General features: G+C 42.6%; 1 protein-coding gene across 1 annotated transcript in view; it reads left to right on the top strand.

Moving 5' to 3' along the window:
• Window positions 1–23,164, top strand: part of LOC123492030 (A disintegrin and metalloproteinase with thrombospondin motifs 9-like) — an 85,291-nt gene that overhangs the window by 43,717 nt on the left and 18,410 nt on the right. Inside the window, exons 29-30 of the mRNA XM_045223681.1 lie at window positions 70–237; window positions 5,586–5,762. Coding sequence (XP_045079616.1) covers window positions 70–237; window positions 5,586–5,762 — 345 coding nt within the window. The remainder of the gene's footprint in view (window positions 1–69; window positions 238–5,585; window positions 5,763–23,164) is intronic.

Genomic DNA, 23,164 nt, shown 5'->3' on the forward strand with positions numbered 1-23,164 from the left:
GTTCTGGTATTTGATCTCTGTACACCCCCTATCTATTAACTATTTCTCAAATTTGACCTCCTCTTGCAGTGCTCTGCCGCCTGTGGTAAAGGATGGAAGAACCGTAAGGCGAGCTGTGTGACCCGGTCCGGTCGACCTGTTCCAGAGGACAACTGTAAACACCTGACCCAGCCCAGCAAGGAGAGGAGCTGCCGGGGGCGCCGCTGCCCCAAATGGAAGACAGGGAGCTGGGGAGAGGTACTCTTTAAACCTGAAATAAACACTACATGCTACTACCACCAATCACGCTCCCAGTTCAGCACTCATTCTTTTCCTTTTAATGCTCATTAACTTGCTGATTCACTGGTGCACTGTGAGGTAGCTGTCTGAGTTGGCATTTTTTCTACCATGCATGACTATTCAGTAATACGTGTTCTGTGGCACATCAAACTGTGGTCTGCCTTCTGGGTTGTGGTTCATCCCTCTGGCAGTTTGAGAGGATCCCATAATGGGCTACTATCAGGGGCAGTGGGAGGGAGGGATATCCATACCTCCACTTTCATCTGGGCCTGGCTGAGGTTGACTTTAGCCAACATGAAGCTCCCCACGCCACGCTCCCTGCCTCCCTCCCGCCCGCCCTCTTATCCTATCCCTCCCCAATTGGAAACATGTGTCAGAGGCTCCTCTCCCTCTACCCAGCCAGAGCAGTCTGGTCTCATAGACTAGAAGTAACATAGTAAACAAAAATCCATGACGCTCAAATTAGTATGATATGTTTTTATTTTTATTTATTTTACCTTTATTTAACCAGGTAGGCCAGTTGAGAACAAGTTCTCATTTACAACTGCGACCTGGATGTTACGTTTGGTATGGGTACATAAGACAGAAGGTTACTTAATGCAAAAACAAAAGGAGTGTGGTTGGACGGGGTGGTTGGGTCGACGTATAGCACGAATGTCTAGCAACCCTAAGGTTGCATGTTCAAATCTCATCACGGACAACTTTAGCATTTCAGTTAATTAACAACTTTGCAACTACTTACAACTTTGCTAACTACTTAGCATGTTAGCTAACCTAACTCCTAACCCTAACACTAACCCCTAGCCTAGCTAACATTAGCCACCTAGCTTTTATTTATTTTATAAGGATCTCCATTAGCAGATGCCAATGGCGACAGCTAGTCTTACTGGGGTTCAACACAAAGAAAAATACGTTAGTGTTAACCACCTAGCCACCTAGCTAATGTTAGTCATAACAAATTGGAATTCGTAACATATCATACGTATTTCAAATTCGTAAAACATATTGTACGAATTGCAATTCGTAACATATCATGCGAATTGTAATTCGTAACATATCATTTCAAATGGATGATGGACATCCACTAAATAATACATACTATACCAAACATAACATATCATACTAATTTGAGTGTCCCGGATTTTAGTTTAGTATGTTATGTCTACCCCTGAGTCCAGGTTGGCCAGCGAGACAATCCACTTACCACAGCAGGCCAGACACATTCCCAAAATGCACCTCACCAGCTGGAGAGCCTGGTGCTCTTTCCCCCTCTATTCCTCTCTGTCTCTTTCTCTTCCTCTCCCTCCACTGATCAGGGGCCCAGAAGAGACACACATCTGCCCTCAATACCTCAGAGGACTTGTTGGCTGTCTCAGACCGCTCTAGTGCATACAGCTCCCTAACAATCGTATTAATATAACCAGGTAACAGCTGATTTCACTGAATGTACTGTACCATAATCATTTAACAGACACTCTATGGTAGCCATGGACCATTTTACAAAATGTAAAAAATGCACACAAAAAATGACATCCAAAATTGGCAGATAAAGAAATAAAACACTCCACTTTTTAACACCTGACAACCTGCATTCACGCATGTACCCACTTGTTAAAGGAAAATACCACTCAAACACTATCTTAGTCCACTGTTGATAGTCCCAAAATGTTTTGCATGTAAGCAATCAAGTTTTCAAGATATAGAACTTTCAAAATACAGAAAGTGGCATACAAAATGCATCATACTGTGACACTTTCTGTATTTTGACTGTTTTTGAGTGGTATTTTCCTTTAAGCCATAGTGAGTAGTACCTTCACAAACAATAAGCTTTATTTTGAACGTGACTATGAAATATGATATTCAAGAAATCATTAGTCATTCGAAATATAGTCTTAAAGGTAGACTCAGTTATATGATGTAGATGCAGAAAGTAAACACTTTTGTGGGTCAATTTCCGCAACAACTAAGAGCGTTGAAGCGCGAGGCTAAACTTCTCCCCTGTTTTGGTGCCCTGGCTACCACGCCGTGAACAGCGTGAAGCGAACCCGTGCACTTGTCCAGACTGTGTGTGACTGTGTGAGAGTGAAGTCTTGCATCTTGCTCATCTCAATATCTCCGGTTCTGCTCGTGGCAATGTCATTCAGCTGAGTCTACCTTTAAATACTCCTAATCTTATCAAAATTATGGCATTTCAGACTGGAAATGTTCCTCCTTCAAGCAGGTGAACCTAATAGAAAATAAATCTGATGACAGCTTTTTCAGTCATCACATTTTGTTTTTCTTGTTTTGAGAATTAAATTAATACAAATTGTTGAAATATGGAGAGGATCGGTAGCATAAAGAGATGGGATTCTTGGGGCTTTTAATGGTTAACATGTGCTAATTTAACACGGTGATTTCTCACCTCTCGCTCTGTGAGCCTCAGGAGGGCATGGACATCTGGATGTGTTTACTGATCCAAACACACACACAGTCCTCTAACCTTTAAGAGCATACACAGTCGAGTGGGTGGTAATAACATGTATACACATACACACACAATAATATACACATTAACAGATAGACAAACTCAAACACACAAATACTCACTCAAAAACACACCAATAAATGCACTTTATAATCAATTAAGACACTTTATAATCAATTAAGACACTTTATAATCTATTAAGGCATGTGTAATAATGGTCTTCATGTGCCTTTAGCACGTAAATGCTCCCTTAGGAAAATGCACAGTTAGCCATTAATGTTGGTTCACAAAACCAATTAAAATGTAAGTACAAACACTATCAGGATTAACAGTATTGAAAGTGGCTCTTTCTCTTTGAAGACAATAAGCATACACATTAAACATATAAACATTATTAGATTTGCCTTATTAATGTCATTTTATGTTTCTAATACAGTATTTTTAAAAGACCTAGATAGGCCTGCTGTACATGCACAAGTGTGAGGAAAGCAAGGTAGTAGTGAACATTACACACTTTTAAAAAAGGGTTCCAAAAGGGTTCTGCGGCTGTCCCCATAGGAGAACACGTTTTGGTTTCAGGTAGAACCCTTTTTGGTTCCAGGTACAACTATTTTGGGTTCCATGTAGAACCCTCTGTAGAAAGGGTTCAACATGACACCTAAAAGGTTTTACCTGGAACCAAAAGGGTTCTACCTGGAACTAAAAGGGGTTCTTTAAAGGGTTATCCTATGGGGACAGCCGAATAACCCTTTTTGGTTCTAGATAGCGCCTTTTTTTCTGAGTGTACCCACCAACCAATATCATTCTTTCTACTTACATGTTGAGATTTCCCTCCAGATGTATTTCTGTTTTGTGCAGCTGTAGATGAAATTGATTACATTTTTTACATTTCTTGCATTTCTTAAGATAAACTGTGTCAAATCAGCAAAACATTAAACATTCAAAATATGCAATGTCCTCAAGGCAGGGGTTCAAGCTTGACTGTCTAGTGGAGAGAACCCCCCTCCCCCACTCCCTCTCCTCTCTCCCTCTCTCTCGAGCTCTTCACAGAGGGTTGAAATCTGCTCTTTCTTAACATGGAGGAGCCGGAACACACGTCTGTAAAGAACCCCATCCGTCTTGAGGATTTTCACTGTAGTTACACTCTGTTTGACAGAATGCCCCACTTTTTAAGACTGCAAACACAACCTTGATTCAAGCTTAAATGTTTCTTGTACACAAAATCCTGTGGTTAGATCTTTTGAATGAAAGCTCTAGACCCATACTTTTTGGAATAATACAATATCATGTTATGCAATGAATATGACGTGTTAGCTCTACTTAGAAGTATTGCTGTTGATATTGAGGCAAATTGTATTGAATGATATTGAATTAAAATTGTAGTGATATAGCAGTCAAAGGCTTAATAATAAGCTGTGTCCTTCAACCTGAAGCCAGCATTTAATTCTAAGTCAAGTTGTATTACATACAAACCACAGAGGGGTCTGGTGTGAGTCAACAAACAAAATGACAAACCATTTATGCCATTTAACTACATTTCTACTTGTATCTTTCAAAACATTAGTTTCACAGGCACATGTAACCGAAGTGGTTTGCTTGTTAGTGTAGTCTCGTGCAGGGACATAACCTTATTGAAGACCTAAAGACTTATGCTAGCTAACTGAGGTTTAACCCCCGGTAAGTTAAACCAGCGTGTGTGACTGAAATATTTGCTGTGGAAAGTAAGGCAGGTGGGTGTAGCGTAGCCACCGTCCCTGCAAGTGGTTCCTGAATTAAATTAAATAGAATTCCACACAGGTCTAAAATGAGGGTAATGAACATAGAAATTAATAATGAAACGCTACAGATGTAGCATCTTAATATGAGCCAGTTTGCTAGAGCAGGACAAGAATCCTGCAGCAACAGGAAATATGAATTATTATGTGGATTATAATTAAAGGAGATTTTTGTAGGGGTTGATACATTTTTCATAAGGGAAAAACAAGTCTGAAATTTCAAAGTGGAAATTACAAACTTCAGAATACTTTTTAAACCTTTTACATACACAGCAAATAAAAGAAATCCTGCATTGCAGGGTGATCAAATTAAGATCCTACACCTGTATGTTCAAGAGTACCGAATTTGCATATTTGGTTTCAACAAGTGCACAATTTTAATGTAGGAAGTAGTTGGCTAGACTAGTTGTTCCACTGGAACAGGTGATTAGAAGATATAATTCAAACTAAAGAGAGAGATGTTACACTTGTATTGCCATTCATGATCCTTTGAGGTTAACAGGTGTGCCTTCTTAAAAGTTAATTTGTGGAATTTCTTTCCTTCTTAATGAGTTTGAGCCAATCATTAGGCCTCCTGTAGCTCAGTTGGTAGAGCATGGCGCTTGCAACGCCAGGGTTGTGGGTTCGACTCCCAAGGGGGGCCAGTATGAAAAATGTATGCACTCACTAACTGTAAGTCGCTCTGGATAAGAGCGTCTGCTAAATGACTGAAATGTAAATGAGGTTATCAATTGCAGAGATAAAAATAACAGTGCATCTAATTTTTTCAAAAATATCTAGGCTACTTCATTTTTGTTTGAATTGCATTGAATTCAATAATACATGATTCATTGAAATTCTGCTTCCTGTGCTTTTTATAGTCTATTCAAATTCCGAAAAATAATAGTTCATATATAAAAAAATATCACACATTGATTTCATTTTTACAGTTAATTTGTACTCAAATAACTTGGTAATGATGGAAAAAAAATAGGTGTAGAGGAATGACATCACAATCAAGCAAATATCAGACGTGTAGAGAAACGTTTGTAATGCATCTTACCTTCTGTCCTGTTCTGTTTCAGTGCTCAGCGTCATGTGGCAATGGAATACAAGAGCGGGAAGTTTTCTGTGAGGTTGGAAACCGGCGCAACCCGGAGGAGACTGAATGCCCCCCATCCTCCCGTCCGGCTTCCAGCCAGACCTGCCGGGTCACTGACTGCCCCTCTCGGTACCGGTGGAGCAAGGGAGAGTGGCAATCGGTAAGTGCAACCTTGACGCCTCTCGGGATAACACCATTCGCGTGTTCTCCGAAATAAATAAACAAACAGCGTGCGCGTCGGCGTGTCCATTCAGTTGGCGCGTGGGTATTTCGCGCACTGCTGTTTCAAGCGAGGTGTAGCGCAGCTGACAGACAGAGTGGGACCTCACGCTCATCCCAGAGACATTCGCTGTCCGGAGGGGGCTGAGGGAGCTCCAGAGCGCGCAAAGGCGCGTGTGTATCGAATTACTTTTGTGCCTTAAATATCAAGAAAACCTTTTGAATTGGAGAACAACATTCTTAGTATTGCAAAAAAAAAATATGATATTGAAAACAAAACATTAACCAAAAGTATTGACAGCAAAATAAATAATATTGCAAGGAAATAATTTTGAAAAAAAAGTGGTAAAAGTAGTAGCCTACAATAAAGATTTCAAGACTAAAAGTGGTAAAAGTAGTAGCCTACAATAAGGAAAAACTCCAGATAAAAATACACTTTATCTCATTCTTGGCCTATATCCTAATCTAACTTTGGTGCAGGTCATGTTCTTCTTCACATTACCATCTCTGGTAAACACACACTATATCAAATTAAATCAGTTTATTTGTCACATGCACTGGATAACGAAATGGTTTAAATGGTACAGTGAAATGGTTACTTGAAAAGTAGCAATATCAAAAACAAAAAGTGTCCAGATATAAATATTTTATGAATATTTTATAATTATTAGATGATGCTTACCCAATACACTTGTCTAAATTGATGGGTCATGTGAAATAAATGTTATAACCCCCCTAGCTAAGTGAATGGGTCACTATTGTCTAGACATGAACACATGTTCATGAAATACAATAGATGGCTATAATCACCCCCAGACACACCTGGCTAACTTGGTTGGTCATGGAGTCTTTTGTTTAGACATTGTAGCTAGCTAGCTAGCTAAACAATGAACCGGTATAATCCCAACTCATACGACTACCAATGCAAACATTGTCATAACTGTAGTATGAATCTGCAGGTAGATAAAGAGCTAACCAACTAGGTTCAATGTTAGCTAGCTTTCTGATTCAAATAATATTACTACACAGATCATACACGCAATGTTAACAAGCGACCCAGCAAGCTAACGTTCGCTAGCTTTCGAACAGTACGCTTTAACTTGCAATGAAAACGACTTTCTGACAAAATTAGAATACTTATACTGAAAAAATATAAATGCAACATGCATCAATTTGAAAGGTTTTACTGAGTTGCAGTTCATATAAGGAAATCAGTCAATTGAAATACATTCATTTTGCCCTAATCACTAGGCAGGGGTGCAGCCATGGGTGAGTTGGCAGCCAGGCCCACCCACTGGGGAGCCAGGCCCAGCCAATCAGAATGAGCTTTTCTCCACAAAAGGGCTTTATTACAGACAGAAATACTCCTCAGCAATTGTGTTGTGTGACATAACTGCACATTTTAAAGTATACTTTTATTGTCCCCAGCACAAGGTGCACCAGTGTAATGATCATGCTGTTTATTCAGCTTCTTGATATACCACACATGTCAGGTGGATGGAATATCTTGGCTAAGGAGAAATGCTCACTAACAGGGATATAAACAATTTTGTGCACAACATTTGAGAGAAATAAGCTTTTTGTGCTGATGGAATGTTTCTGGGATCTTTATTTTAGCTCCTGAAACATGGGACCAACACTTGACATGTTGCGTTTATATTTTAGTTCAGTGTATAATATCTGAAAATGTAGCTAGCCTCTTACATGTATACATGGATGAATGCTTCATGGCAGACTGGAAGCATTTAACTCAGTTTTGTTTGTAGCTACATCTTGTTTGGCCAGCGTTGTGTCAAGTCACTCCGGTTCACACTGACCATGGTGTGTGTAGAAAGTAGCCCATCACTTTTTCCAACTGATCTGTCAATGGCGCCTGCTAAATTCAGGGAATCAATGTTGTTGGGAAATGTAGCAAAACTTTTGTAGTTCTCAATGGCTAACATTATATCTTTCAAAAATGGTGCAGTAGAATGGACTATCAACACATACTGAGCAGCTTACATTATAGACAGAAGCATGCTACAGTGAATTAAGAAAGTATTCAGACCCCTTGATATTTTCCACATTTTGTTACGTTACAGCCTTATTTTAAAATGGATTAAATTGTCCCCCCCCCCCCCATCTACACACAATACCCAAAATCACAAAGCAAAAAAAGGTTTTTAGATTTATTTGCAAATTTATTTAAAATAATAATAAACTGAAATATAACATATTCAGACCCTTTACTCAGTATTTTGTTGACGCGCCTTTGGCAGCGATTACAGCCCCAAGTCTTCTTGGGTATGACACTACAAGCTTGGCACACCTGTATTTGGGGAGTTTCTCCCATTGTTCTCTGCAGATCCTCTCAAGCTCTGTCAGGTAGGATAGGGAGCGTCGCTGCACAGCTACTTTCAGGACTCTCCAGAGATGTATGATCGGGTTCGAGTCCGGCCTCTGGCTGGACCACTCAAGGACATTCAGAGACTTGTCTCGAAGCCACTCCTGCGTTGTCTTGGCTGTGTGCTTAGGGTCATTGTCCTGTTGGACGGTGAACCTTGGCCCCAGTCTGAGGTCCTGAGTGCTCTGGAGCAGGTTTTCATCAAGGATCGCTCTGTACTTTGCTCCGTTCATCTTTCCCTCGATCCTGACTAGTCTCCCAGTCCCTGCCGCTCAAAAACATCCCCACAGCATGATGCTGCCACCACCATGCTTCACCGTAGGCATGGTGCCAGGTTTCCTCCAGGCATGACGCTTGGCATTCAGGCAAAAGAGTTCAATCTTGGTTTCATCAGACCAGAGAATATTGTTTTTCATGGTCTGAGAATCCTTTAGGTGCCCTTTGGCATACTCCAAGTGGGCTGTCATGTGCCTTTTAATGAGGAGTGGCTTCCGTCTGGCCACTCTACCATAAAGGCCTGATTGGTGGAGTGCTGCAGAGATGGTTGTCCTTCTGGAAGGTTCTTCCATCTCCACAGAGGAACTCTGGAGCTCTGTCAGAGTGACCATCGGGTTCTTGGTCACCTCCCTGACCAAGGCCCTTCTCCCCCGATTGCTCAGTTTGGCTATACAGCCAGCACTAGGAAGAGTCTTGGTGGTTCCAAACTTCTTCCATTTAAGAATGATGGAGGCCGTGCAGCTGGCTTCCGGGTTAAGCGAGCATTATGTCAAGAAGCAGTACGGCTCGGTTGTGTTGTGTTTCGGAGGACGCACGGCTCTCGACCTTCGCCTCTCCCGTGTCCGTATGGGAGTTGCAGCGATGGGACAGGACTGTAACTACCAATTGGATACCACGAAATTGGGGAGAAAAAAAGGTCGGGACCTTCAATGCTGTAGAATTGTTTTGGTACCCTTCCCCAGATCTGTGCCTCTACACAATCCTGTCTCTGAGCTGTACGGACAATTCCTTCGACCTCATGGCTTGGTTTTTGCTCTGACATGCACTGTCAACTGTGTGACTTATATAGACAGGTGTGTGCCTTTCCAAATCATATCCGATCAATTGAATTTACCACAGGTGGACTCCAATCAAGTTGTAGAAACTTCTCAATGATGACCAATGGAAACAGGATGCACCTGAGCTCAATTTCGAGTCTCATAGCAAAGGGTCTGAATACTTATGTACATAAGGTATTTTTTAAAATCCCAGTTAACCTTAGCAGCTTGAAAAAGCCCAGGAAATATCAGTTCTTATTTAGTGTAAAATGTGGATTCCAAAAGGCTTTAAATATAATAGTGGATGTAGGCGTTTTTGCCATGTCCCCAGGTGTTATTTATCAACATCCACAAGAAATATAAGCCATAAAATAATAACATCTTGAAAATCTTTCATCATTATTTTATAGTCCTAGTTAAAGTCTCTTTCATCAATAACTTTTTTTCATGATTATTGTATTTATTATTACAGTGGGGAAAAAAAGTATTTAGTCAGCCACCAATTGTGCAAGTTCTCCCACTTAAAAAGATTAGAGAGGCCTGTAATTTTCATCATAGGTACACGTCAACTATGACAGACAAATTGAGATTTTTTTTCTCCAGAAAATCACATTGTAGGATTTCTAATGAATTTATTTGCAAATTATGGTGGAAAATAAGTATTTGGTCACCTACAAACAAGCTAGATTTCTGGCTCTCACAGACCTGTAACTTCTTCTTTAAGAGGCTCCTCTGTCCTCCACTCGTTACCTGTATTAATGGCACCTGTTTGAACTTGTTATCAGTATAAAAGACACCTGTCCACAACCTCAAACAGTCACACTCCAAACTCCACAATGGCCAAGACCAAAGAGCTGTCAAAGGACACCAGAAACAAAATTGTAGACCTGCACCAGGCTGGGAAGACTGAATCTGCAATAGGTAAGCAGCTTGGTTTGAAGAAATCAACTGTGGGAGCAATTATTAGGAAATGGAAGACATACAAGACCACTGATAATCTCCCTCGATCTGGGGCTCCACGCAAGATCTCACCCCGTGGGGTCAAAATGATCACAAGAACAGTGAGCAAAAATCCCAGAACCACACGGGGGGACCTAGTGAATGACCTGCAGAGAGCTGGGACCAAAGTAACAAAGCCTACCATCAGTAACACACTACGCCGCCAGGGACTCAAATCCTGCAGTGCAGACGTGTCGCCCTGCTTAAGCCAGTACATGTCCAGGCCCGTCTGAAGTTTGCTAGAGTGCATTTGGATGATCCAGAAGAGGATTGGGAGAATGTCATATGGTCAGATGAAACCAAAATATAACTTTTTGGTAAAAACTCAACTCGTCGTGTTTGGAGGACAAAGAATGATAGGTTGCATCCAAAGAACGCCATACCTACTGTGAAGCATGGGGGTGGAAACATCATGCTTTGGGGCTGTTTTTCTGCAAAGGGACCAGGACGACTGATCCGTGTAAAGGAAAGAATGAATGGGGCCATGTATCGTGAGATTTTGAGTGAAAACCTCCTTCCATCTGCAAGGGCATTGAAGATGAAACGTGGCTGGGTCTTTCAGCATGACAATGATCCCAAACACACCGCCAGGCAACGAAGGAGTGGCTTCGTAAGAAGCATTTCAAGGTCCTGGAGTGGCCTAGCCAGTCTCCAGATCTCAACCCCATAGAAAATCTTTGGAGGGAGTTGAAAGTCCGTGTTGCCCAGCGACAGCCCCAAAACATCACTGCTCTAGAGGAGATATGCATGGAGGAATGGGCCAAAATACCAGCAACAGTGTGTGAAAACCTTGTGAAGACTTACAGAAAACGTTTGACCTGTGTCATTGCCAACAAAGGGTACAGTGGGGAAAAAAAGTATTTAGTCAGCCACCAATAGTGCAAGTTCTCCCACTTAAAAAGATGAGAGAGGCCTGTAATTTTCATCATAGGTACACGTCAACTATGACAGACAAAATGAGGGAAAAAAATCCAGAAAATCACATTGTAGGATTTTTAATGAATTTATTTGCAAATTATGGTGGAAAATAAGTATTTGGTCAATAACAAAAGTTTCTCAATACTTTGTTATATACCCTTTGTTGGCAATGACACAGGTCAAACGTTTTCTGTAAGTCTTCACAAGGTTTTCACACACTGTTGCTGGTATTTTGGCCCATTCCTCCATGCAGATCTCCTCTAGAGCAGTGATGTTTTGGGGCTGTCGCTGGGCAACACAGACTTTCAACTCCCTCCAAAGATTTTCTATGGGTCTGGAGATCTGGAGACTGGCTAGGCCACTCCAGGACCTTGAAATGCTTCTTACGAAGCCACTCCTTCGTTGCCCGGGCGGTGTGTTTGGGATCATTGTCATGCTGAAAGACCCAGCCACGTTTCATCTTCAATGCCCTTGCTGATGGAAGGAGGTTTTCCCTCAAAATCTCACGATACATGGCTCCATTCATTCTTTCCTTTACACGGATCAGTCGTCCTGGTCCCTTTGCAGAAAAACAGCCCCAAAGCATGATGTTTCCACCCCCATGCTTCACAGTAGGTATGGTGTTATTTGGATGCAACTCAGCATTCTTTGTCCTCCAAACACGACGAGTTGAGTTTTTACCAAAAGTTATATTTTGGTTTCATCTGACCATATGACATTCTCCCAATCCTCTTCTGGATCATCCAAATGCACTCTAGCAAACTTCAGACGGGCCTGGACATGTACTGGCTTAAGCAGGGGGACACGTCTGGCACTGCAGGATTTGAGTCCCTGGCGGCGTAGTGTGTTACTGATGGTAGGCTTTGTTACTTTGGTCCCAGCTCTCTGCAGGTCATTCACTAGGTCCCCCCGTGTGGTTCTGGGATTTTTGCTCACCGTTCTTGTGATCATTTTGACCCCACGGGGTGAGATCTTGCATGGAGCCCCAGATCGAGGGAGATTATCAGTGGTCTTGTATGTCTTCCATTTCCTAATAATTGCTCCCAAAGTTGATTTCTTCAAACCAAGCTGCTTACCTATTGCAGATTCAGTCTTACCAGCCTGGTGCAGGTCTACAATTTTGTTTCTGGTGTCCTTTGACAGCTCTTTGGTCTTGGCCATAGTGGAGTTTGGAGTGTGACTGTTTGAGGTTGTGGACAGGTGTCTTTTATACTGATAACAAGTTCAAACAGGTGCCATTAATACAGGTAACGAGTGGAGGACAGAGGAGCCTCTTAAAGAATAAGTTACAGGTCTGTGAGAGCCAGAAATCTTGCTTGTTTGTAGGTGACCAAATACTTATTTTCCACCATAATTTGCAAATAAATTCATTAAAAATCCTACAATGTGATTTTCTGGATTTTTTTTCCTCAATTTGTCTGTCATATTTGACGTGTACATATGATGAAAATTACAGGCCTCTCTCATCTTTTTAAGTGGAAGAACTTGCACAATTGGTGGCTGACTAAATACTTGTTTTCCCCACTGTATATAACAAAGTATTGAGAAACTTTTGTTATTGACCAAATACTTATTTTCCACCATAATTTGCAAATAAATTCATTAAAAATCCTACTATGTGATTTTCTGGATTTTCTTCTCCTCATTTTGTCTGTCATAGTTGACGTGTACCTATGATGAAAATTACAGGCCTCTCTCATCTTTTTAAGTGGGAGAACTTGCACAATTGGTGGCTGACTAAATACTTTTTTTCCCCACTGTATTTTATTTAAGATTTTCTGTGTGTCCCTGATATCACTTTCCACCCTGTTATTTTGTTGTAATTCTACATTTAAGAAAACAACCCCTTCCTAGAATGACACCACATTCAGGAAGTGTCATAATTTATTTGGTGGGAAAACTATGGTGCAAAGTTAATTAAGTGATAATGCCCGAGAAGCCGGTGTTTGTTGGATATATTGGCATGGGTGTTGTTAGACCCGAGACGAAGTCGAGGGCCGACAAACTGTGGCAATATATCCAACAAACACCAGATTTGAGGGCATTATCACTTTTATAAAATGGGTTACCAACATATTAAAATAATGATTTACATATTTTCATTAAAAACATTATTTTTATTAATTTATTTGTACTATTTTATCCTTCCACATATCTTCTTCTTAAGATATCTATCAATTCAATTCAATTCAATTTGCTTTATTGGCATGACGTAACAATGTACATATTGCCAAAGCTTACTTTGGATATTTACACTATTAACATAATTAAAATAATAATCATCAATATTGTCAATGGGACAACAGTAACAGTAACCAAGGGTCAAAATAACCATTGAACAATAACAGTATAGAGGACATGTGCAGGTTGGTTGGTCTGTCAGACACTGTCCCTCATCTTATGGCAAGCAGCAATGTAGTGCGCTGCCAACCCACAGCTCTCTGCGTCCTCTCCCAACAGGACGGGTAGCCTATTCTCACCAGAGAGGTCTTTGAAATCTTGAAAAACTGTTTCAAATTTGGGGAAATGACACTCTCTAATTGTTTTATATTTTTGACATTTTTTCAGGAAATGCAGCTCTGTCTCAGGTTCTGCTGTGTTGCACAGCCTTTCCTCTACAGGGAGACAGGTTTTCCTGTGTCTACCCTTCTCAATTTCAAGGCTGTGCTCACTGAGCCTGTACTTTGTCAAGGTTTTTTAAAGATTTTGATCAGTAACCATGGTCAAATAGTTAGCCACGGTGTACTGTCAATTTATGGCCAGATAGCACTGCATTTGTACTTTGTGTTTCCCAATAAGCAATGTAGTTTTGTTTTGACTGTGTTGTAATTTGGTTTATTCTGATTGATTGGATGTTCTGGTCCTGAGGCTTCAGTGTGTTAGTAGAACAGGTTTGTGAACTCAGCCCCAGGACCAGCTGGATGAGGGAACTCTTTTCTTTGCTCAGCTCTTGGCATTGCAGGGCTTGGTAATGATATGAGAGGGGGTCACTGTATTTTAGATGTTTCCAAACTTAATTGCTATTTTTTGAGTGTTTATTATTAGTGGATATTGGTCTAGTTCTGCCCTGCATGCATTGTTTGTAGTTTTCCTATGGACATGTAGGGTTTCAATGCGTTGTTTGTCCCATTTGGTGAACTCTTGTTGTGCAAGTGGACCCCACACCTCGCTGCCATAAAGTGCAATTGGTTCAATGACACATTCAATTCGTTTTAGACACATTTTAATAGGTATTTCAATTTGAATTTGTTTTTTAATGGCGTAGAATGCCCTGCATGCTTTCTCTCACTGCATCATTAAGGTGTCCAGTTTAGGTTATTTTTAAACCTAAGTAATTGTAGTGTGTGCAGTATTCTATATACACTGCTCAAAAAAATAAAGGGAACACTTAAACAACACAATGTAACTCCAAGTCAATCACACTTCTGTGAAATCAAACTGTCCACTTAGGAAGCAACACTGATTGACAATAAATTTCACATGCTGTTGTGCAAATGGAATAGACAACAGGTGGAAATTATAGGCAATTAGCAAGACACCCCCAATAAAGGACTGGTTTTGCAGGTGGTGACCACAGACCACTTCTCAGTTCCTATGCTTCCTGGCTGATGTTTTGGTCACTTTTGAATGCTGGCGGTGCTTTCACTCTAGTGGTAGCGTGAGACAAAGTCTACAACCCACACAAGTGGCTCAGGTAGTGCAGCTCATCCAGGATGGCACATCAATGCGAGCTGTGGCAAGAAGGTTTGCTGTGTCAGGACTGCTACCTCCGCCTTTGCCAGAGCCCTACAAAATGACCTCCAGGAGGCCACAAATGTGCATGTGTCTGCTCAAACGGTCAGAAACAGACTCCATGAGGGTGGTATGAGGGCCCGACGTCCACAGGTGGGGGTTGTGCTTACAGCCCAACACCGTGCAGAACGTTTGGCATTTGTCAGAGAACACCAAGATTGGCAAATTCGCCACTGGCGCCCTGTGCTCTTCACAGATGAAAGCAGGTTCACACTGAACACATGTGACAGACGTGACAGAGTCTGGAGACGCCGTGGAGAACGTTCTGCTGCCTGCAACATCCTCCAGCATGACCGGTTTGGCGGTGGGTCAGTCATGGTGTGGGGTGGCATTTCTTTGGGGGGCCGCACAGCCCTCCATGTGCTTGCCAGAGGTAGCCTGACTGCCATTAGGTACCGAGATGAGATCCTCAGACCCCTTGTGAGACCATATGCTGGTGCGGTTGGCCCTGGGTTCCTCCTAATGCAAGACAATGCTAGACCTCATGTGGCTGGAATGTGTCAGCAGTTCCTGCAAGAGGAAGGCATTGATGCTATGGACTGGCCCGCCCGTTCCCCAGACCTGAATCCAACTGAGCACATCTGGGACATCATGTCTCGCTCCATCCACCAACGCCACGTTGCACCACAGACTGTCCAGGAGTTGGCGGATGCTTTAGTCCAGGTCTGGGAGGAGATCCCTCAGGAGACCATCCGCCACCTCATCAGGAGCATGCCCAGGCGTTGTAGGGAGGTCATACAGGCATGTGGAGGCCACACACACTACTGAGCCTCATTTTGACTTGTTTTAAGGACATTACATCAAAGTTGGATCAGCCTGTAGTGTGGTTTTCCACTTTAATTTTGAGGGTGACTCCAAATCCAGACCTCCATGGGTTGATACATTTGATTTCCATTGATAATTTTTGTGTGATTTTGTTGTCAGCACATTCAACTATGTAAAGAAAAAAGTATTTAATAAGATTATTTCATTCATTCAGATCTAGGATGTGTTATTTTAGTGTTCCCTTTATTTTTTTGAGCAGTGTATTTTGTACCAATTGAGAACTTTGGTCTAATTCCCTGAGATCTGGATCTTCTCTGGAAAATCATTATTTTAGTATTTTTGGAGTTTACTGCCAGGGCCCAGGTCTGGCAGTACTGCTCTAGCAGGTCCAGGCTCTGCTGTAGGCCATGTGCTGTGGGTGACAGCAGGCATATGTCATCTGCGAAGAGAAGGCATTTAACCTCTGAATTGTGGAGACTAACACCAGGGGCTGGGGATTTTTCTAGAATAGTGGACAATTCGTTGATGTAAATATTGAAGAGTGCAGGGCTCAGATTGCAACCCTGGCGAAGGCCCCGCCCATGGTTAAAGAATTCTGTTATTTTCTTGCCAATTTTGATGCTGCACGTATTGCCAGTATACATTGATTTAATTATGTAATATGTTTTACCCCTATACCACTTTCAATAACTTTGTAGAACAGTCCTGTATGCCAAATAGAATCAAATGCTTTTTGGATGTCGATAAAGCAAGCATACATTTTGGTATTATTTTGGTGGACATGTTTATCTATCAGGGTGTGTAGGGTGTAAATATGATCGGTTGTGCGATGTTTTGGTATAAATCCAATTTGGCTTTTACTCAAGACATTGTGCTTATGAAGGAAATTTAGAACTCTTACATTTATAATACTACAGAAAACCTTCCCCAGGTTACTGTTCACACAAATGCCTCTGTAATTGTTAGGGTCAAATTTGTCTCCGTTCTTAAAGATTGGGGTTATGAGTCCTTGATTACAGATGTCAGGGAAATAGCCTACACTCAGGATCAAATTAAACAGTTTTAATATAGCCAATTGACATTTTGCACTAGTGAATTTGAGTATCTTATTTAGGATGCCATCAGGTCCGCATGCTTTTTTAAATTTGAGGGCCTGAAGTTTCTTATAGAGCTCCTGGTCAGTAATTGGGGAGTCCAATGGATTTGGATTGTCCTTTATAGCTTTTTCTAATCCATTCAACTTCTCATGAATTTGTCATTGTTCTGCATTTGTGTCAATTTGAACGGTGTTCTAGAGTATTTTAAAATGGGTTGTCCATATGTCATCATTTTGTATCGCTAATTCCTCTTGTTTAGAATCTTTTAGTTTTTTCCAATTTTGCCAGAAGTTGTTTGTGTTTATGGACTCCTCAATTAGTGTCAGCTGCTTGCTGTTGTACACTGCTTTTTTGGTTCTGAGTGTACGTTTATAGAGTTTTAAAGTCTCACAGTAATGAAGACTTAATTCACCATTATTTGGGTCTCTGTGCTTTTGGTTTGATAGTGTTCTAAGTTTTATCCTTATAATTTTGTAATCTGCATCAAACTAGTTGGTCTTTTTAGTTTAGTTTTTCATCAATTTCAGTTGTGCTTCTTTTGCCGTTTTCCTGAATATATAGTTTATGTTCTTTATTGCTAGATTCATGCCTTCTTTACTGTGAGTGAATGTGGTATCCAGAAAGGTATCTAAGAGTGTTTGGATATTTTGGTTACTGGTTGCTTTCTGGTATTCTTCTGTGCTGTTTTGGGCACATCTGTATGAATTTCTGATATTGTACAGCTTACTGGGCTGTGAATGTGTGGTTGTTTCCATGTCTGTTCTTTTGAGGAACAACATCATTTGGCTGTGATCAGACAGAGGTGTTAGTGGCTTGACGGTGAATGTGCTGAGAGAGAAAGGGTCAATGTCTGTAATCATATAGTCTACTGTGCTGTGGCCAAGAGGTGAGCATAGGTGAATCTCCCCAAAGAGTCCCCCCATAACCTACCATTGACAAAGTACAAACCCAGGCTTCGACAGAGCTGCAACAGATCCCTTCTGTTTTTGTTGATTGTGCTGTCCCTGTTGTTTCTATGGGGGAGATTAAGACAGTTAGAAACAGTATGGCCTGTAATAAAGTTGTCCCCTCGTGTGGTCGTTAGATCAGGTAGTGTTCCTGTGCGCGCATTTGTGTTCCCTCAGATGAGCACATTTCCCTGGGCCTGGAAATGGCACGTCTCTTCCTCAAAGCTGGGGAATGTCTCCTCTGAGTAATATGGGGATTCTGAGGGGGGGATATATATTGCGCAAAGGAACACATATTTTTCTGTCAGTACAAGTTCTTTTTTCAGTTTTAACCAAATGTAATATTTACCAATTTTGAGGGGATCAATTAGTTTTGTAGTTCGGATTTGTACCAAATGATCAATCCTCCAGAGTCTCTGCCTCTATTGACAGAGCTGTGTTTCTGTGACGGCACAATTACCTCTCTGTAGCCTGTGTGGGACAGTGAGTGACAATGTCTGCCTTACACCATGTCTCCTGCATAATGATGACGTCATCATCTTTAAGATTTTTTTAAAACTCCAGTGCTAAACTCTTCAGTCCAAAGGTTGATGAGTTTAGGCCCTGAATGTTCCACATGGTAACTGATAGTGATTTCATGTTGCAAAAAGAAAGAACAGCACAGTCAAAAACAGTAACTACTAACTACTAAGAGTGAGATAAACAGGATAACAGCAACTTTTAGTACAATAGGTGTGTGTGTGTGTTTGTGCGTGTGTGTGTGTGTGCGTGTGTGCGTGTGTGTGTGCGTGTTTAGTGCAGTTTAGTGCAGATGTATTGGAGGAGCTGTTTAATCTCACTCAATCCTACAGGGTTTTCCTGTCCTCTGAGGACCTCCGCGTAGCTGCGCTGGTCCTGCTGCCCTGTGAAGTGGAGGGGAGCCAGGTCTGGGCCGGGGGGCTTCCTCTCTGGTCTGGTAGAGGTGGTGGTCTGGTGCGGGGTAGTAGGCTGGGCCCGGTCCAGTCTGGCTAAGCCGATGGAAGTGGTGATGTTCTGGAGGTGGCTGGGGCCTGTGGGGTGCGCTGGGTCTGGTGGGGCGTTGAGGGGGCCTGGGGCTCCTTGGTGGTGCAGTGGTCTGGTAGGGGTCTCTGGGTGGTCCTCTGTCCAGTGCGGCATGGGGTGTTTCTCTTCCAAGTGCCACGTCCTTTAGAGACTTTTCAAACATCCCTACTGTCTGCTTCCTCAGATGGGAGTGGTCGTGGAGATGCTCTGGGGTGATTCTTGGGTGGTGAGCAACGTGCACGTTCGGGAGTAGGCCACACCCTCTGGTGATGTCAGCATTGACTTTCTGAATGGTATGGGATGAAAGTCTTTGCGGGGCAGCAGAGTGGAGATGGTGATTTGGGAGATGGGGAACCACTCAGAGGCCCTCTCTGCTACTCTGTTGACCAGGCTGCCTATCTCTCCTGCTCCTCTCACAGGTTGTTGTGCCGGTGTGAATAGTAATGTGGCCTGGTGTGCCAAAGTCAGGCTGGGACAGGATGTGGAGTGCATCCTGTGTTTTTGGGCACCATATTTTCCTGAAAGAATACTACAAAAAATATATATATACAGTATATACTTTTTTTCCCCAAATGTTTTGAGGTCCAAATGGTATTGTAGGAATGACCCAGCTGGCAATGCTGAGAGGCAACAGTGTTTTCTGCTACCTAGCCAGCTAGTTCCAGATGTGGGAACTCCTCGTGCCTTTCTAGTCTGTTTAGCCACTGCTATACAATCTAAACTAGATGCCCTCAATCTCACACAAATTATAAAGGAACCTACCAGGTACAACCCTAAATCCGTTAACATGGGCACCCTCATAGATATCATCCTGACTAATTTACCCTCTAAATACACCTCTGCTGTCTTCAACCAGGATCTCAGCGATCACTGCCTCATTGCCTGCGTCCGTAATGGGTCCGCAGTCAAACGACCACCCCTCATCACTGTCAAACGCTCCCTAATACACTTCAGCGAGCAGGCCTTTCTAATTGACCTGGCCCGGGTATCCTGGATGGATATTGACCTCATTCCATCAGTAGAGGATGTCTGGTTGTTCTTTAAAAGTGCTTTCCTCTCCATCTTAAATCAGCATGCCCCATTCAAAAAATTCAGAACTAAGAATAGATATAGCCCCTGGTTCACCCCAGACTTGACTGCCCTTGACCAGCACAAAAACATCCTGTGGCGTACTGCATTATAATAAAATAATAATAATATAATAATATGCCATTTAGCAGACGCTTTTATCCAAAGCGACTTACAGTCATGCGTGCATACATTTTTGTGTATGGGTGGTCCCGGGGATCGAACCCACTATCTTGGCGTTACAAGAGCCGTGCTCTACCAGCTGAGCTACAGAGGACCATTAGCATCGAACAACCCCCGCGATATGCAACTTTTCAGGGAAGTCAGGAACCAATATACGCAATCAGTTAGGAAAGCAAAGGCTAACTTTTTCAAAGAAAAATGTGCATCCTGTAGCACTAACTCTAAAAAGTTTTGGGACACTGTAAAGTCCATGGAGAATAAGAGCACCTCCTCCCAGCTGCCCACTGCACTGAGGCTAGGAAACACTGTCACTACCGATAAATCTATGATACAATTTCAACAAGCATTTTGCTACAGCTGGCCATGCTTTCCACCTGTCTACCCCTACCCCGGCCACCAGCTCTGCACCCTGCTGCAACTTGCCCATGCCCCCCACACACACTTCTTCTTCACCCAAATTCACCCTCTTCAAAGGGGGTGACACTCTAGATCCAAACTGTTACAGACCTATATCCATCCTGCCCTGCCTTTCGAAAGTATTTGAAAGCCAAGTTAACAAAAAGATCACCGACCATTTCGAATCCCACTGTACCTTCTCCGCTATGCAATCTGGTTTCCGAGCTGGTCATGGGTATACCTCAGTCACGCTCAAGGTCCTAAACGATAACGTCATAATAACCGCGATCGATAAAAGACAGTACTGTGCAGCCGTCTTCATTGACCTGGCCAAGGCTTTTGACTCTGTCAATCACTGCATTCTTATTGTCAGACTAAATAGCCTTGGTTTCTCAAATGACTGCCTCGCCTGGTTCACCAACTACTTCTCAGATAGAGTTCAATGTGTCAAATCGGAGGGCCTGTTGTCTGGACCTCTGGCAGTCTCTATGGGGGTGCCACAGGGTTCAATTCTCAGGCCGACTCTATTATCTGTGTATATCAATGATGTCGCTCTTGCTGCTGGTGACTCTCAGATCCACCTCTACGCAGACGACACCATTTTGTATACATCCGGCCCTTCATTGGACACTGTGTTAACAAACCTCCAAACGAGCTTCAATGCCATACAACACTCCTTCCGTGGCCTCCAACTGCTCTTAAACGCTAGTAAAACTAAATGCATGCTCTTCAATCGAACGCTGCATGCACCCGCCTGCCCGACTAGAATCACTACTCTTGGCGGGTCTGACTTAGAATATGTGGACAACTACAAATACCTAGGTGTCTGGTTAGACGGTAAACTCTCCTCCCAGACTCACATTAAGCATCTCCAATCAAAAGTTAGATCTAGAATCGGCTTCCTATTTCGCAACAAAGCCTCCTTCACTCATGCTGCTAAACATGCCCTCGTAAAACTGACTATCCTACCGATCCTTGACTTCGGCGATGTCATTTACAAAATAGCTTCCAACACTCTACTCAGCAAATTGGATCACAGTGCCATCCGTTTTGTCACCAAAGCCCCATATACTACCCACCATTGTGACCTGTACGCTCTCGTTGGCTGGCCCTCACTACATATTCGTCGCCAAACCCACTGGCTCCAGGTCATCTATAAATCACTTCTAGGTAAATCCCCGCCTTATCTTAGCTCATTGGTCACCATAGCAACACCCACCCGTAGTATGCGTTCCAGCAGGTATATCTCACTGGTCATCCCCAAAGCCAACACCTCCTTTGGTCGCCATTCCTTCTAGTTCTCTGCTGCAAATGACTGGAACGAACTGCAAAAATCTCTGAAGCTGGAGACACTTATCTCCCTCACTATCTTTAAGCATCAGTTGTCAGAGCAGCTTACCGATCACTGCACCTGTACACAGCCCATCTGTAATTAGCCCACCCAACTACCGCATCCCCATATTGTTATTTACATTGTTAATTATGTTGCTAATTTGCACCCCAGTATCTCTATTTGCACATCATCTTTTGCACATCTATCACTCCAGTGGTAATACTAAATTATAATTGTAATTATTTTGCACTATGGCCTATTTATTGCCTTACCTCCATAACTTACTACATTTGAACACACTGTATATAGATTTTCTATTGTGTTATTGACTGTACGTTTTGTTTATTCCATTTGTAATTCTGTGTTGTTGTTGTTTTTACGCACTGCTTTGCTTTACCTTGGCCAGGTCGCAGTTGTAAATGAGAACTTGTTCTCAACTGGCTTACCTGGTTAAATAAATATATATCTCAGTATGCTTCATGCATTTTACATTTTAGTCATTTAGCAGACGCTCTTATCCAGAGCGACTTACAGTTAGTGAGTGCATACATTTTATTTATACTGGCGCCCCGTGGGAAACAAACCCACAACCCTGGCATTGCAAACGCCATGCTCTACCAACTGAGCTACAACCCTGCCAGCTATTCCCTCCCCTACCCAGGACAACTGTGCGCCACCCCATGGGTCTCCCGGTCGCGGCCAGCAACATCAATGCCTGGATTCGAACCAGAATCTCTAGTGGCACAGCTAGCACTGCGCCACTTGGGAGATGTCAACTGTCAGAGCACATATTTGAGCTTTTGCTTGAACAAATGCAATGCAGTGCCTTAGACCACTGCGCCACTCATGCAGATCTATATATATATATATACCTCAGTATGCTTCCTGCAGATCTAAATTTGATAGGTAGGGGGCCTACAGCAAGCAAAAGCTCAAATATGTGCTCTGACAGTTGACATCTCCCAAGTGGCGCAGTGGTCTAAGGCACTGCATTGCAGTGCTAGCTGTGCTACTAGAGATCCTGGTTCGAATCCAGGCTTTGTTGTAGCCGACCGGGAGACCCATGGGGTGGCGCACAGTTGTCCTGGGTAGGGGAGGGAATAGCCGGCAGGGATGTAGCTCAGTTGGTAGAGTATGGCGTTTGCAATGCCAGGGTTGTGGGTTTGGTTCCCACGGGGCGCCAGTATAAAAAACGTATGTGCTCACTAACTGTAAGTCGCTCTGGATAAGAGCGTCTGCTAAATGACGTAAGTGTAGACGCATGTTAATATCCGCCATATCCTGTCCTTTTTAGGCCTAGTGCCTAAGTGGGCTATGGGTAGGGCCTCATTTCTGGACCCACCAATATGGCCTTCCTCCTTTGCCAGTTAACCTGAGACCTTGAGGA

This window comes from Coregonus clupeaformis, chromosome 12 (genome assembly GCF_020615455.1).
Source record: "Coregonus clupeaformis isolate EN_2021a chromosome 12, ASM2061545v1, whole genome shotgun sequence".
NCBI classification, from domain to species: Eukaryota; Metazoa; Chordata; class Actinopteri; order Salmoniformes; family Salmonidae; genus Coregonus; species Coregonus clupeaformis.